The following is a 16495-nucleotide window of genomic DNA, read 5'->3' as shown; positions in this document are numbered from 1 at the left end:
CCTTTTGTGGGGGTATATTTGGTTGGTTAGGTGGATTTACATTTTGAGAACCACCTTCAGATAAATCGGAACTTTTTAGAGGCGTTGGTCTACACTCCACTGTGGATTGATCGGTGTCCGAATCTTTTTTGGTTGCCGATATTAGCAACATTTGAGGGGTTGCTAAAGTCGGCTGCTCATCCGCAGAGGAGTTCTGCTGGTCGCTTTGAAGTTGCGGGACGATTCCCTCAGGTCTACCACCAGCTGCCTTCTTGCGCTTCGGGGACTCCTCTAATAGCTTAAGGCTATTAAAGTGCGAGTCCAGCGCTAAGAGTAGATCATTAGCCCTGGCAAAACTATCTCTAGCTATGCCAAAACTAGCGATCAGTCCCTTAAGGCCGCCTTTAGTTTGGCTCATGAAGGACTTCATTTCCTTTGCAACTTCGCGACAAGCTTCGCAGCAGAACTGCAAACCAAGGCCTTTACTTAGATCGTCACTTGTCCGCCCTGTGAAACCAGCGCACTTAGTGTGCACCATCCTGTCACAAAGCCAACAAGTGAGTTTACCCTGCTCTGGCTTTATTACCTGAAGTCAGGTTTTTTAAAACAGAAATTGTAGGATTCCATGTTTTTTAAATTAGGGACCACTGTGCCAAGAGAAAATGAAATCGAATTTTTTTAAGCGAGCAACTCAAATGTACCGCAAGAATTGCACGCTTAGAACTTTCGAGTTTGTTAGTCCAAAAAAAGAAGAGCGGGAGAGCGAGAGAGCGGAAGAGCGGGGACAGTTAATTTGCATGCACTTGTTACAACAACACTACTGTTGACGGACGAAGCACAAAAGAAAGTCAGTAAGACAAAAATTAAATCGTTAAATAAACACAATATGCACAAAAATTCACTCGCGAAGCGAACGGTTTCGAACACAGGGGTATTTAAAAATTTCAAATTTAAGAATAGAACCACCGCTGGTTGTATCAAAAAATGAAAAATTCGGAGCGCACAAAAAAACACGACCGTTCGCTTGAAAAGAGAATCAAGAAAATTATATCCTTGGTCTTCTTCCGGACCAGTATCAATGGGGCCCTGTGCGGACTCGTAGATGGCTCAATTCGGTCGTTTCGTAGTAATTTGACCACTTGTTCGTTGATGATCTTCTGCATGGCCGGGTTCTTCGGATAATACCGCTGTTTCAATGGTTTGTCATCGCGGTGAGTGATGATATGTTCCGCGACTGTCGTATGTCGGCTGGGCTTGTCGAAAAGCTGTAACTCAGCCTTTAGGAAGTGGATGGTTCTCTCCTCCTGGCGTCCGTCAAATGCCTGTGGACGGTATACGTCCTCCGATACGGTGGCTAGGTGGCCGTGAGGGCAGTGGCTTCGGAATGGATTGCTCTTCCGTGCCGATGCTTCGACGTTGGCGCCAGTTTCTAGAACTTCGGCTGCATTCTTGATGTCATTATGGTTTTGTAGCGTCTTAATTTCACAATTTTGTGGCTTCTTCATTTCATCATTACTTTTTTCTTGTGGAGTTTTTGTATTAAAACTGCCATTTTGTTTGTTCTCACGTTTTTTCGGAGTGTTATTTTTTATTTGACTTTACGATTTTTGTAATTCACTCATAATTTTTTCCAATAATCGTGATATTAATGTAGCTTTCCAATTTTTGACATAATGTTTTTATATCGGCTTAACTCAAATTTTCAATAGTTTTATCCATAGTTTTTGTTTTTGGTCTTTAAAGTGTTTGTCAGGAAAAGAGAGAAAGCAACAAAAATTCTACTCTCGTTTAGGCAAAGTTCATCCCACTTCTGAGATTGTAGACCAAAACACGTCCGGCACGTTTTGCGATATATTTATTTATGATCCTGTTCGTTTGTGTGGTATGAGCTTGCCTGCTCTGCAGTCAGCTGAGATGATCTGAAACGGCACTTACTGAGCCCATAACTTTGTTAATTTTAATACGAATGCTTAAGCGATATGCTCTTAAAATTTTCATATTGATTAATTTCGATTTTTTAAGCCCTGTTTGTGTTATATTTTTTCAAGTTTCCGATGGCTTGCCAAAAAGGACTTAAAACATAGAAGTCCTCAACTCTTCTTGTAAAGTCCGTTTTTTAATTTTTTTATTTTGTTGAGGCTCGGTTTTTTGACCCCTGTTCATGTCATGTGCGGTTGCCACGTTTCCCACAGTCCCAACAGTGAAGTACCGGTAGGTTCCGGTATTCCCTAACAAAGTGTTTTAATTTGTCGCAGCGGCTGCAGGCTTTGGCGACGTCGATGGGTGGTTTGGATCCGTGGGCGATCATCCGGTTGAATATCGCCGGGCTGCTCGAAGCTCCTCTCGGCTGGGGCGGCGTCGATGCCGGGGGTTGCTCCCCCTTCCAAAATTCCGATTCGCGGTTGGGATCAGGGGAGCTTGCCGAGCGGGATCCTGATCCCGGGTGTTCTCGAAAGTGGTGGCCAATTGAATAAATCCCTCCAAAGAGGAGAACTCGAGTCGTCGTATAAACCGTTAGTATTCCGGCAGCTGGTTCTCGTAGATCCTCTTCAGTTTCTGGTCGATCGAATAGCCCGCAGTTCCTGGTCATCAGACGCAGCTCTAGGATGTAAATCTTAAATGGCTCGCCGGCTCGCTGGTACCTTGCCCTAATCACGTCTCCAACCTCTGGTGGTGATAGAAAAATTTCTAGAACTCCCGCCTGAAAATCTACCAAGGCGCGGCCTGCATCTGGTAGGCTCGGTGTCAACCCTCGGCGCGGCCTGAGAGCAGTATTTTAATAGCCTGTGGTAGTTTACAGATTTCCATGTGGTAAGATACGGCTCCTTTCTCGATGCGTTCTATGAACTGGACTGGGTCCGACTGTCCGTCGAACAGTACGCCCCATCCCCGAAATTTCTCAGCAAACACGGCGGTGGGCACTTGTGTCACACGTACTGCGTTAGCGCTCCCGGAGAACCGGGACATGGTTCGCTCCTCCGTTAACGATGCTAGCTGGGGCCGCAGTTCATCTACTTGGCCTTTCGCGTCAAGTCCGAACTTCTTTAAAAGGGCTTATAGCTCGTTCTTCCGGCGATGAGCGATCCATCTGAACCCAGTATTTGCGGTCGTAGATTCGCTGTCGGGTGTGAGAAACAATTTCCTCCCTTCCAGCGGAAACAATTTCCTCCCTTCCAGCGGAACGGGTTTCCGCTCTGCGTCTACCGACGCCTCCTTTGCTGATTCACTTGGCATTGTTCGGCCCGCACCCGCTGGCTGCTGAGGGGGCGTGCTCTGGTGTGTGTGGTGAATGCGCTGTTACACGCTAGTGTTTGCAGCTGGTACTCTTGGTGAGGTGCTACTCCGTGGTGTGGCGTTAATCGATGTGGGGCGCAGCTGAGGGGTGTCGGCATTGCTGATAGGTGTCCGGCATCGCAAAGCGGTGTCCGACGTCGCTGATGGAGCGTCTCCTGGAGGATACCCTGCTGGCGTTCCCTACGTGAAAGCGGCGGGCGGCACTAGTGTTAGCACGGTGATGGCGGCGATTCTGGTTGCTGTGTCTCCGATGTGTGGACGTGATGAAGAACGAAGATGCGGGAAGTCCGAAGGTCCGTCCCTGTTTGGACCTTTTTCTCAGGCCGAGATATAATTCTTTCCGGCCAGGGTCCTCTATATACAGTTCGTTTCATTTGGATAGGACACCTAGCAACTTTTATGGTTAATCGCTCGTAGAAAAGACAAAAATCGTTGAAAGCTAAAATTTTTTTAAAAGTTATAATCTCTGTTCTATTGTGATTCTAAAATGCAGTTACATTTTTTCATTATTGCCTTCCCCACTTTTTTATTTGAGTTTTTGCACTGCTGCATGGTTTTTGCATGCTGAAAATCGTTTCATTTGGATAGGACACTTGTCAGCTTATGTACAGTGCGCAGTTTATTTAAAACGTTTTTCAATCTGATGCTATTATTGATCAAATGAAACTAAAATAGGCCTTGAATCGACACTCCAGGATAAAGATGGGAAAATTATGGGGGAAAATTGATGCATATTTGGACTTAGGCCACGACAATAAAAAAAAAATCGCGAAATGTTGTTGTCGAGTCATCCAGCCGCAGCAGATTTTTAGGTTCTCTTAATGCTAGCTCTTAGCTTATCTGCATAATAACCATCGCTCTCTCTCTCTCTCTCTCTCCCTTTATCTTTCTATTCGCTCTCTCTCGTTGCTTGTTGGTTTATACTTTGGGTCAGCAATCGGCTGATCCGCGTCTCGATTCAATTGTATTACTTCTTTTCGATCCCGCGGACCATTTGTAACTCTTTTTCGTCGAAAATAAAATCGCTGCTACAGAATTCGAAAACAAAATTTTCTTCGTGCATAATTACTTCTACAGCTAATAAAAAAGCTTATTAGCTCAACATTTGGTGACCCCGACGTAATTTGTGCATAAAAATACCCGGTGCAAGTCACAAAAATTAATTCATTTTACCAGGCTGCATATCATTGTGCATTGGCCGGGCATAAACAAAACAAATTTGTATAAGTTGATTTGTGCAAATAATACTACACAAGCTTGTACAAAAGGCGGTACATAGACCAGTAGTGAACTGTTTTCGATATTACTCTTTGCGCTCATCTTCCCGCTAAGCCGAATTTTGCCCACCGAATCTGCTGCATTTTTTGTTGTTGTTGTTGCTGCTTAACATGTCTACAGAAAATTCGGTAATTGTCACCGGCAATAGCAGCTCAAACAGGGTGACATTTCTGAAGCGCAAGGCAAATTTAATAGAGTGGAGCGTTTAATGGAATCTCTTTCAAGTTCGGCGTTGAATTCGTTTGACGATTCTGGCCTTCATGTGAGGTTGGAGCTTATTGAGGAACTTCAAGGAGCATTTAAAAAGGTTCTCAACGAGCTGGAAGAATTGGATTTTGAGGAAATTGGAAATGAATTGGAGGAGAAATTTGATGATGTTGTCGTAATTCTGAAGTCGACGGTTCGATCGGAGATCACAAAGCGCTCCTCGCAATTGCTTCAGCAGTCAACCTTTGCTGATGGTAATACGTCCGGTTATTTCGGCCATCAACAGCGACAAGCTCTGCGCCGAGCTATTCCACTTCCCGCTCTTGAACTTCCGAAATTCGCTGGAGGTTATGCGAATTAGGCAGATTTTTACTCTATGTTCACTACCATCATAGTCATCCTACCTGACCAACATTAAAAAGCTGCAGCATCTACGTTCATGCCTGAGGGATTCTGCGTTAGAAACCATCCGCTCGCTGGAAATTTCGGATGGCAATTATTCTGTGGCATTGGACTTATTGCAAAAAAGATTTGATAATCGTCGTTTAGTTTTTCAGGCACACATTACTGAGATCCTGGGGCTTAAGGCAGTGCAGAGTGGTTCCGTCTCGATGCTTCGTGAGCTGTCCGATAAGTTTAACGCTCATATTCGTGCTCTAAAGGGATTGGGCACGACGGAACAAATCGCAGGATGCATCATCGTTCAAATACTGCTTCAAAAGCTAGCTCCTGCGAGCCAGGCCAAATGGGAGGAGCGGTTAGAGGATCCAGCATTCGTCAATCTAATTCCGATGTGGGAATCCATGGCATCATTTTTGGAGCAGCGATTCAGGACATTGGAGACTATGGATTTCGCCATGGCAAGCTAAGCGTCTAGCAATCAGGTGGGAAATAACCGAACGTCTAATTCTCGCAAATCCGCTTTTGTTGCCACAAATATTAACCCTTGGATTTGTTCGTTCTGTAATGCTTCTGGTCACTCCATTCATTACTGCCAAGATTTTAATGCCCTGCCCCCTGCAAATCGGCTTCAAGAAGTAAAGAGGCTCTCTCTTTGCATAAACTGCCTTAAGATAGGGCATCAATTGAGGCAGTGCAATTCCAGCAACTGTCGTTAATGCGGAGCTAAACACCACACCCTCCTTCACTTGGGAAATTTAGCCTCAGCTTCTCCACAGGCAGGATCACAGCTTCCAGAAGCTCTTGCCGCTGTCTCACTCAATGCTGTCGTAGAATCATCTGCCGTGCCTTCCTTATCCACTGCTCTTATTGCTCAGGATTTCAGTACTGACATTGTGCTCCTAGCCACTGCCACCATTCTCGTAAAAAATCGTTCTGGAGTTTTCGTTCCATGTCGAGTCCTTCTTGATTCCGGCTCTCAACTGCATCTAATAACATCCCGCTTTGCAGATCAGCTTCAAACAAAGAAGATGAAGTCCTCGGCATCTGTTACTGGAATCGGTGATTCGAGCTTTGTTACAAATGGTCACTCAGTTAATATTACGATGCAGTCCCGAACGTCTGATTACACGGTGAACCTAACCGCAGTTATTGCCCCCAATATAACTGAGCTACAGCCTAGTTTTAATCGGCAGCTGGAAAATACCGCAAAACATTAAATTAGCTGACCCTACATTTTATATCCCTCAGCGTGTGGATCTTTATATTGGAGCCAGTTTGTTTTACGAGCTGTTGTGCGTTGGACAAATTAAGCTCGCACCTGGATTACCGCTTATTCAAAAGACTCGAGTGGGATGGGTTGTTTCCGAAGGATATGGCGTTTCCAATGGCTCTTCATTAATCTCGCCCCTTGACGTACCTTTCGTTAGTAAGGAGAATAGCTTGGATCGCCTTGATGATCGTCGAAAGGTTCTGCTAATAAAATCACCATACGCAGAAACTCGTCGCTGGACTTCAATGGTCGTCATCCAATCATATTGTCACGAAGCCATCCTGTCACTGCCGCCATCATTACTCACGTTCATGACCGTAATCTGTACACTGGACCTCGCGCCCTATTCTGCATAGTTCGATCACAGTATTGTCCTATTGGGGGGAGGAAGACGGAACGATTGGATGGATGGCAACGTGTGGCCTATTTGCAGCAAGTCCGCTGGACCCGATGGAAGGAAGAATACCTGACGCTACTGCAGCAGCGCTCTAAATGGCGTACCCCGAAGCATGGCCTGGTTGTAGGTGTCGTGGTGCTGGTCAAGGACAAGAACTTGCCTCCGATGAAGTGGCTTTTAGCGAGAGTCGTTGAGCTTCTGTGTGGTGGAGATGGAGTTGCTCGTGTTGAAGTCCTCAAGACAACATCAGGAGTGACAAAACGAGCAGTTAATAAGCTGTGTCTGCTGCCCCTTAAGGATGCTGTTGAGAGCCAGGCTTCCAACGGGGGGAGTATGTCGGGTCATCCAGCCGCAGCAGATATTTAGGTTCTCTTAATGCTAGCTTTTAGCTTATCTGCATAATAACCATCGCTCTCTCTCTCTCTCTCTCTCTCTCTCTTTATCTTTCTATTCGCTCTCTCTCGTTGCTTGTTGGTTTATACTTTGGGTCAGCAATCGGCTGATCCGCGTCTCGATTCAATTGTATTACTTCTTTTCGATCCCGCGGACCATTTGTAACTCTTTTTCGTCGAAAATAAAATCGCTGCTACAGAATTCGAAAACAAAATTTTCTTCGTGCATAATTACTTCAACAGCTAATAAAAAAGCTTATTAGCTCAAAAGTTGTATACAATTTATTGGCAGATAATTAAAACTAAAAAAAAAAATTATAAAGGGCTCCAAAAAACAAAGTGAAACGTTCGAGATAAGCGGCTTATAGTGAAAAAGGCCTCCGGTTTGGCTCATTATGAGGCCAACATGGTGTCTAAAACACCATTCGGCGGACTTTACACACTTGCCAACACTTGGTGCCATCAAAAATGGCAAGTTCTCTAAAAATCACAGAGATCCATCATCAGGCGCGGCACAATTTTGCAAAAGAAAATTTTGAAACGAATTGGCGCTCAGTAAGCTATTCTTAAAGGCTCCTGCTAAGCTTTATTTTAATATTTTTTAATGTTTGGATTATATTTTTCGATGAAAAAAACTTAATTTGAGCCCATCCGGGCCATCCAAATATAATCCAAACATTAAAAAATATTAAAATAAAGCTTTCGTTTCAAAATTTTCTTTTGCAAAATTGTGCCGCGCCTGATGATGGATCTCTGTGATCCGAACTTTGTTTTTTGGAGCCCTTTATAATTTTTTTTTATAGTTTTCATTATCTGCCAATAAATTGTGTTCAACATTTCGCGATTTGTTTTATTTTCGTGGCGATTTGGCTCACATTAAGGCGTGAGTCCAAATATGCATCAATTTTCCCCCATAATTTTCCCATCTTTATCCTGGAGTGTCGATCCAAAGCCTATTTTAGTTTCATTTGATCAATAATAGCATCAGATTGAAAAAAAAAAACGTTTTAAACAAACTGCGCACTGTACACACGTGATTACTGACAAGTGTCTTATCCAAATGAAACGATTTTCAGCATGCAAAAAACCATGCAACAGTGCAAAAACTCAAATAAAAAAGTGGGGAAAGCAATAATGAAAAAATGTAACTGCATTTTAGAATCACAATAGAACAGAGATTATAACTTTAAAAAAAATTTTAGCTTTCAACGATTTTTGTCTTTTCTACGAGCGATTAACCATAAAAGTTGCTAGGTGTCCTATCCAAATGAAACGAACTGTATAAAGTTGTAGAACAAGATAGTAGGCTGAGTTGCCAAGTGACTTGGAAATGAAATAGACGAGGATACCCGCAGTGAACTGAGTTCGCAGGCTCTGGTGCAACACGGTGACCCGATGTGTACTAAACGTGGGCGGGGACTTTCTCTCTAAATGATCTCCAGACGGCGTGGCTGCTTCTTCTACATGGGCCTCTGAGGTACCGATTAAAACTAGGCGCCAGGCCGGCGGAAGGTGTAAACCGGGTGTTGAGCACTCCACACGCCAAATCTTAGCGGGTGTGGAATTCAACACCCCAAAATGCTTGACTTGTAGAAAAAATTTATTACTTTGTGAAAGTGTTTATATTGTGGAAATTGGGTTTTATGTCCATGATTTTCTTTTTTTTTTTGAAAATATGTCATTTCCGGGCGTATAGAGTCTCATGTATAGCATTTACATTTTATAAGGGATTCTTATGATTTCATCTCTATTAAGACGATTCAATATTTGATTTAAGATGGACAGTTAAAATCAAATCTTTGCAAGCTTTTCCGGGCAACTATAGCGCTTTGATGTCGTTCTTTCTTCAGTGGGCTGAGAAAGAAAAAGACTGCTTAGTTTCGGCAAAGGTTATGGGTTTTTACCAGAAGATGAATACTTTTCTTTTTTTTTTCTTCATGAATTTGATGAATTGAAATTTTAAGTAAGGACTTACAAAATCCTCAGTATAGTGTTTTCGAATATCAAGAGAAAATCAGAGCTGTCACTGATTGTTTGAGAAATTCGCGTGATTCGAAATTTAAAAAAATCTGGGAGAAAACTTCAGAAGGAGTGGAAAAGTTTCATTTAGAAGAAGCAAAACTCCCACGAAAACGGAAAATTCCAAAACGATATGATTCAAGTGCGTCTAACGAGGATCATGCTTTCCCATGCGTGAAAGACATGTATCGAAAAATTTACCTCGATGTTTTCGATCAGATTCTTTCTTCACTCTGCTCAAGATTTGAAACAGATTCAGCCAGATTTTTTGAAAGCCTTAAATCTTTCGTCATTGGAAAGTCTGAAAATGTAAATGAAATTGTCGAGTTTTACAAAGATGATTTTGTTGGTGATAAGTTAGAAAGTCATCGAGAAATGTTTCTGCAGTTGACTTTTCGGCATGGAGTTGAAGTAAAAAAATTTAACGATGTAGTTGAATTCTTGCGAAAAAATGCTTCATACATTGGATTTCTCCATGAGTTTTTTAGATTCGTTAAAATGATGATGACAATACCCGGCACTTCATGCACGAATGAGAGATCATTTTCAACAAGGGCATCGGGGTTGAACTGCAGACTCACCGCAGACTTTGGACCCAACGTAACGGTGAAGTTGCGGACTTCGGACCAGCACAAAGCGGAGAGACCGTGAATTAGCGGAACCTCGATGCACTTTGGACCAGATCATCCCTGCGACCCCTGGGCATGAGCAAGGACGAGGTCTTGGAGAGAATCAACGATAACAGCACACCGGCGCTACGGCTGTTTGTTCGCCCCTACAGAACCTGGATGCCCTGATGGCGTTGACAGATGAGTTTGAGGAGCTCGACCTGCAGAGGTAGCGATTTGAACAAGAGAACGCCTCAAAGGCCCGGTATCATGCGCCGACCATGAGGAGGGAGCAGGCAGCAACATGCAGGCGCACGGCTGGGATATGTATTGAACCCATCTCAAGCATCTCATATGTGGGAGCCAAAACCACTGGCCGCAGGAATGTCACGACAGACGCATCGCATTCTGCTGGAGGTGCAGAAAAACCGGCGTATGGAATGAAGAATGCTGCGCACAAGCGGGAAACGACGAGCGACCCCATCGACCTAGGGGCGCCCTGGAATCGCAAGGCGGAAGAGATGCAGCTGTCCACCACAGTGCTTATAAACAAATGGAAAGTGAAGGCCACGGTGGACACCGTGGCCACGGCAAGTTTTATAAGCGAAGAGCGGACAGGTTTCAGGCCGCCGGTAAGGTCGTACCTACGAGAAGGCAGGTTCGCATGCCAAACGGACGGTGTGGGAGAATCGGACCATAGCTGAAAATAGAAGTTGGCCTCGGGACGAGGAGAGTGTTAAGTCAGTTGTTGATATTTCCAAGGGTGATAGACGCCCTAGTGCTGGGATGGGATTTCCTCACGAAGATTGGGGCGGAGATGAAATGCGCAGGGCTCAAAGTGGCAATACCAGCAAGATGCCGCAGGACGACCAGCCTGTGAAGATGCGGTACTACCCAAAGAACCCTAAAATGCAAGGGGAAATTAACGAAAAGGTAAACGAGCTGCTGCAGAAAGAATGCATCGAGCCGTCTAGAAGCCCGTATAGCTCCCCAATCGTCATGGTAAAGAAATGGAGGCTGTGCGTAGATTTCCGGCAGATGAACGCGAAGTCGATAAAGGATTCGTACCCAATGCCTATGATCAATTACATTCTAAACCTGTTAAGAGAGGCAAATTATATTAGTAGCCCGGATCTCAAGGATGGATACTGGCATATACCGTTGGAAAAGAAGAGCAGGAATTAAACTCCTTTCATCGTCCCAGGAAAAAGATTGCTCCAGTGGAAAGTGATGCCGTTTGGACTGTACTCAGCCGCAGCGACTTTTCAAAGGGCGCTCGACGAGGTCATAGGCCACGAGATGATCCCGACTGCCTTTGCGTACCAGGACGGCATCATCGTCAATGGACGGACGCTGGAGGAGCATAAAAACAACCTGAGAAAGGTTTCCGAAGACTGCGGGCAGCTAAGGTAAAGGTTAACGTGGACAAGTGCAAATTCTTTAGAGCTACAGTACTTGGGGCATCGCATCACGGACCAAGAAATTGGAACTAATCCGGAGAAGAAAGCGGCGATAGCGTTGCTGGAACCCCCAGCTTACGTACCTAGGAGTGGCAACGTGGTATCGACGCTTCATACCCGATTTCGTAACACTCGAGCCGGTCAAAGCCAGGCTGTTCGCAGATCTAATCCTGGCATGCCCCGACTTCACGAAAACGTTGGTCCTACAAACGGCTTGGCGCCATACTCACTCACCCATACTCATTCAGAACAAGGCGAGAGAGTAATATTCTATTCACTCTAAATGGAGCGAAAAGAAATTACTCCGCAATGGAGAAAGAATGCTTGGCCATTGTGTGGGCCATAAGAAGGTTGCGGCCGTACCTGGAGGGATACAATTTGAAGGTTATTAGAGATCACTTGGCACTGAAATGGCTCAATAGTATTGAGAGCCCGTCGGGAAGGATCACGAATTTGGGAGTTAGAACTCCAACAGTACGACTTCGAGATATCCTACGTGAAATGCCAGCTTAATGTCGTGGCAGCCGTTGCCAAGTGCCGCCGAGTGAAGACAGCGAAGGCAGGCCCAAAGATTGAGGAACAGGAGCGTGACTGGATAGCAGAGATGAGGAGCAAGGTGGTCGCATGGAAATTATGCATAGCCAGCCGATCGAGAAGAGAAAAGCTATTGCAGAAAACCATGACACACCAACGGCCGGGCATGCATAGAGACATCAGGGCCTATGAACGGAAATGCGAAAGCTGTATGAGGAACGAACTGAACCAGCTGCAGGCGGCCGGCAAGATGTTGACGCAAATTCCCGAGGGGCCATGGGCGATAGTGTGCGCCGATTTCGTCGGGCCACTGCCACGGGCAAAACATGGGGATGCAATGCTGCTCGTGATGGTGGACCGCTTCTTCAAGTGGACCGAGATGGTGCGGAAGGCGACCACCGAATCGCTGCAAAAGGCAATCAGGGAGAGAATCGAACCTAAGGTTCTAATTACGGACAACGGGGTGCAGTTCACCAGCAGGTCGTTTAAAAGGTTCCTGGAAAAGTTCGGTGTGCGACACCAGTTTTCTTCTTCATACACACCGCAGGAGAACAAGACGGAGAGGGCAAACAGGACGGTGAAGACAATTATCGCCCATTTTGCGGGAGCCGACCAAAAGACGTGGGACGAGAAATGGCCTGAGTTCCAACTGAAAAAATGACGGGCCATACAAATTTTGTTTCGCCGGTCATTTGCAACTTAAGGCACAGCCTGAGTGGCCAAAAAAACGGACTCACATAAGTGAGCTAAAGCCAATCACAACCGAACAGAAATAATAAGTGTACGTGCGTTGCGCGAGAAAGGGAGAGGACGAAACGGAGTATCGATGTATTGGCTCCCACACACACGTACAATTAGAGTGCGAGCGCCAGGAGAGCGATAAGCGGGTAAGAGGAGGGTACATTGGAGCGCAAAAAGCGGGTTAGAGGAGTGTACACAAGCCGTGAGAAAAAAAAACGCCTGGACACGACAACAGCACCAGCAAGAGCGATTTCAGCAGCAGCAGCAGCAGCGACTTTAGCATCAGCAGCAGCAGCCGCAACGGCAACAACAACAACGTCAAAAGCTGGGTCAGGTCGAGATGGATGGCCGCAGCCGGCGGAACGGCCAGGGGCGAAGTGGAGGCACCGGTGCTCGTCGCCGGTCCTCCAGATACTGGCGTCCCCGCTTGTTTCGCGGTTACCCAAAACATACGCCTGCCGGGACGCGCTGGGCCATGGTTGGCGCCCCGGCGCATGAACATCAGGAAGGCAACAACAGCTCGACCATGTTGGAAGAAGAAAAGAAAAGGGTAGAATAAAAAAAAAAGGGGTAACGTAAATCCATTTACTTACCAAAACAAACGAGCCCAGCGGAAATTGGAAATGTGGTCGCCTCGATAACGATATTTGATCGTTAGTGCAATCAACGGGAGCAAAAATACTGGAAATATCGCTGGTCGGTCACACTAATTTGACTGCAGCCCTGAGAAGTGGCAACGCCATGATTAAGCGAAGATTATTGATTATGCGCAGGAAAATGTCAGGCGGGATACATGGGTGAGTGAGAGTTTTTCCTTGTATGACGCTTTTTGCTTCTCAATTTCATCTTTTACTGCGAGAATGCCAAGATCCCTGTGGATGATTTGGTTTCGAATATACCATTACCCCAGTGATAGTTCTCAGGATCTTAGCTTAGTTTTGCTCGCATTCCCCCAGACCTGGGAGCCATACGTCCAGATTGGCTTATAAGTGGAGTTGTTGTACAGTACCTTGTAGTCCAGACAAATGGGCGATCGGGAGTTTAAAATCCAGTGGAGGCTGCTGGTTTTTAGTTTTAGGAGTGGTTTCTTGCATTCGATGTGTCTACGCCATGTAAGACGTCTGTCGAGGTGGACGCCGAGATACGCTACTTCGTTGACTTGGGGGATCTGTGTGCTTTTAAAGTAGATAGGAGGGCATGTTTGTCTGTTAAGAGTAAACGTTATGTGTTTACACTTCTGAAAGCCGGTCAGATAGACACAACCGTGAGGAGGTTGGCTAATTGGGATGATGCACGGACTGGGTATCTGTGTTGCACCTCACTGCGAAGACTCTGTTGTAGAGATACCACTCAACGGTGTTTTGATTTTATGCATGAGACCGTTGAGCCAGACGCGCTCGAATGCTTAAGATACGTCGAGGAATATCGCGCTGCTGTATTCTCTATGTTATTCTGTTGACTTGCTCGATAGTTCCATGTTTTTCTTTGAAGCCAAATTTATGGGCTGGGATAATGTTATGAGCTCCCATATATGGTAATATGCGTGTTAGAAGGCATCTTTCGAACAGTTTGGACAGGCATGATAATAGACTTATTGGTCTGTAAGAGGACAGAATCGTGTGATCTTTTCCGGGCTTCGGTATCATTATAATTATTGACTTTTTCCATTTTTTTGGGTAGTAGCCAAGACTTATGATCCCATTGAAGAGTTTACAGATGACCTCAGTAGCACAGTTTGGAAGTTCAATTATCATTTTTGGAGTTATTTCGTCACCGCCGGGAGCCTTCTTCGGTTTTAGCCTCCGGATGACTTGATAATCTCGCTCGGTCGAAACGGTGTTATCGTGGATACACTTTCAGTTTGGATTTGCGGTAGAATAAAAGGATTAGCAGCGGGTTTCGGCTGGAAGACGCCCCTGAGATGTGAGGCAAATGTTTCGGCTCTGTCTGAGTCGCTGCGGGCCCAGCCACTTGAAGAATTTCTTATCGGGGAGACGGATTCAACCGGAGAGCTTAGATTTGGGTGAGCCCTCCAAAAAGGATGCTTTGTACTTGTTGGAGAGAGTTTCTCAATATATCTCAGTTGTGCGTTTTTGGCATCTTGCTTCAGAACCCGGTTCAGTTTGCGGGTGGCTTCATTTAGACGTTGCTTTGAGAATGGCGATCTGCTGGTTTGCCACGCCCGTCGCAGACGCCTCTTTTCCAGAACGAGCTGTTCAATTTGCAGGTTGGTTTTGAACTTCTTTATTTGCACATCATATCGTTGTGGTATTGAGATCCTGGCTGCTGTAACGAGTACCTTTTCCAGGGCGGCGGTAGAGCAGTCGATGACCGCTTCGATATTGAGCTGGGTGGTAAGCTCAATGTGGGAACTGACGTACTTCCTGTATTTCATCCAGTCAGTTCTGTGTGACGTCAGCCTGTAGGTCTGATCGGTAATTTCTGGGCTTTGAAGAAGGGTCATCAATAATGGAGAGTGGTCTGATAAAAGATCCGATAGGGCCTTGGCGCTTATTAGGTTGCGTGGGAAGTTTTTTGTCACCGCGAAATCAATTAGATCTGGAATCTTTCTGGGATCTGCTGGCCAATATGTGGGGCTACCAGGAGAAACGTAGTCTAACTTATTTCTCACATTTCTAAGTGCATTATAAAATTGCCTTCCCTTGGGAGTAACGAGGGGTGATCCCCAGTGCGTATGCTTGGCGTCGTAATATCCAGCAGCTATGAAGCGATTTCCAAGTGAGTTGTAGAAATCCATGAATTGAACTTCCGAGATTGTAAAGCGAGGTGGGCAGAAGACAGCGGCGATGTTGTCGATGTTGTCGTTTCCTGACTGCACTTTTATGGACGTGGCTTGCAAATAAATTGTTGCAAGCCTTTAGTGAAAATGGTGTTTGATGTGTGCTCTGCCGCCGTCGGCTTTACCATCGCAATGATCTGTGCGGTAGAAGGTCTATCCCCGTATATGGAAGTTATATTTGCTTGTAAGGTGCGTTTCAACCAGCATCATGCCGTCAATGTGATTTACATTCAGGAATAGTGTTATTTTGAATTTATGCCGTGTGATGCCGTTGGCATTCCACATGGATACGCGTAGATTGGTCCTTGCTTATTTGAACTGTTGTGATACAAGCAGCTGCATCACCATATTCTGGTTCTGGACCAGCGTTTTCATAAATGACATGAACTCCGTCATGCTTTGCTGCATGGTTTGCTTTGCGGCTGGACAGGTCCCAGCTGAGCGTTTTCTGAGAGTGGCTGGAGTGGATTTTCCATATCTATATTTTCCTCCGCAGTTCCCACATGTTTTTGTATGGGGGTCTTTTTGTTAGCAGGGCTGTGTGCGGAATTTTGGAAGTCTCCGCAGACTACACAAACTGACCGAAGTGTGCAGTATGTCCTGGTGTGCCCAAACTCCTGGCAATTTGTGCATTGCACTGGGTACCGATGCAATAAGAACTGCAGCTTGTAGATCGGGAGCACTTCATTTTTCTTAAGGGTTTTACTATCTACCTATATAAATAGGTGGGGCATTTTTTTCTTTTGGGTCACTTGCTCCGGCTCAGCTTGGCTCTCACCATCTGCTAAGAGGGAAAATCGGTTGTTGTTGTTTGAAATCCTGGTTTTTTCTTTGGTTTGGATTGTACGGTTGATCTTTGGTTTGTTACTAACCGTGTTTTGCGGACTAAGCTTACGCTTAATCTGGATTTAGCGATCCACACCGGTCTGTATGGCTGGTTGCTTATCGTAGTTTATGGTTTTTTGATGCCATTGCAGTTAGCTATGTAGCCGTTGACACCGGTTTCGCAAAATTGGTCGTTGCTTCAGTTGTTGTAGTTATTTTTTCTGAGGTATTACAAATTGTAGCGCTGCTTGTTGTTGGTGCATCATCCATGGAAGCCGGTGGCGGTGGG

At 45.4% G+C, this 16495-nt stretch overlaps 1 protein-coding gene and 1 pseudogene across 1 annotated transcript; both read left to right on the top strand.

The window, feature by feature from the left end:
• The first annotated feature begins 3536 nt into the window (after nucleotides 1-3536).
• Nucleotides 3537-10079, top strand: LOC122320315 (annotated as a pseudogene).
• A 48-nt stretch (nucleotides 10080-10127) lies between these two features.
• On the top strand, nucleotides 10128-11031 carry LOC122320314. Its single transcript, XM_043208493.1, has 2 exons — nucleotides 10128-10478; nucleotides 10609-11031. Exons 1-2 carry the CDS (start codon nucleotides 10128-10130, stop codon nucleotides 11029-11031), a joined length of 774 nt encoding a protein of 257 aa, XP_043064428.1.
• The last annotated feature ends 5464 nt before the right edge of the window (nucleotides 11032-16495 follow it).

The sequence above is a fragment of the Drosophila ficusphila genome, unplaced genomic scaffold (genome assembly GCF_018152265.1).
Source record: "Drosophila ficusphila isolate 14025-0441.05 unplaced genomic scaffold, ASM1815226v1 contig_470, whole genome shotgun sequence".
In the NCBI taxonomy this organism is placed as follows: domain Eukaryota; kingdom Metazoa; phylum Arthropoda; class Insecta; order Diptera; family Drosophilidae; genus Drosophila; species Drosophila ficusphila.
Note: the sequence above shows the minus strand (reverse complement) of the source record. Positions and strands in the feature narration are given on the sequence as shown.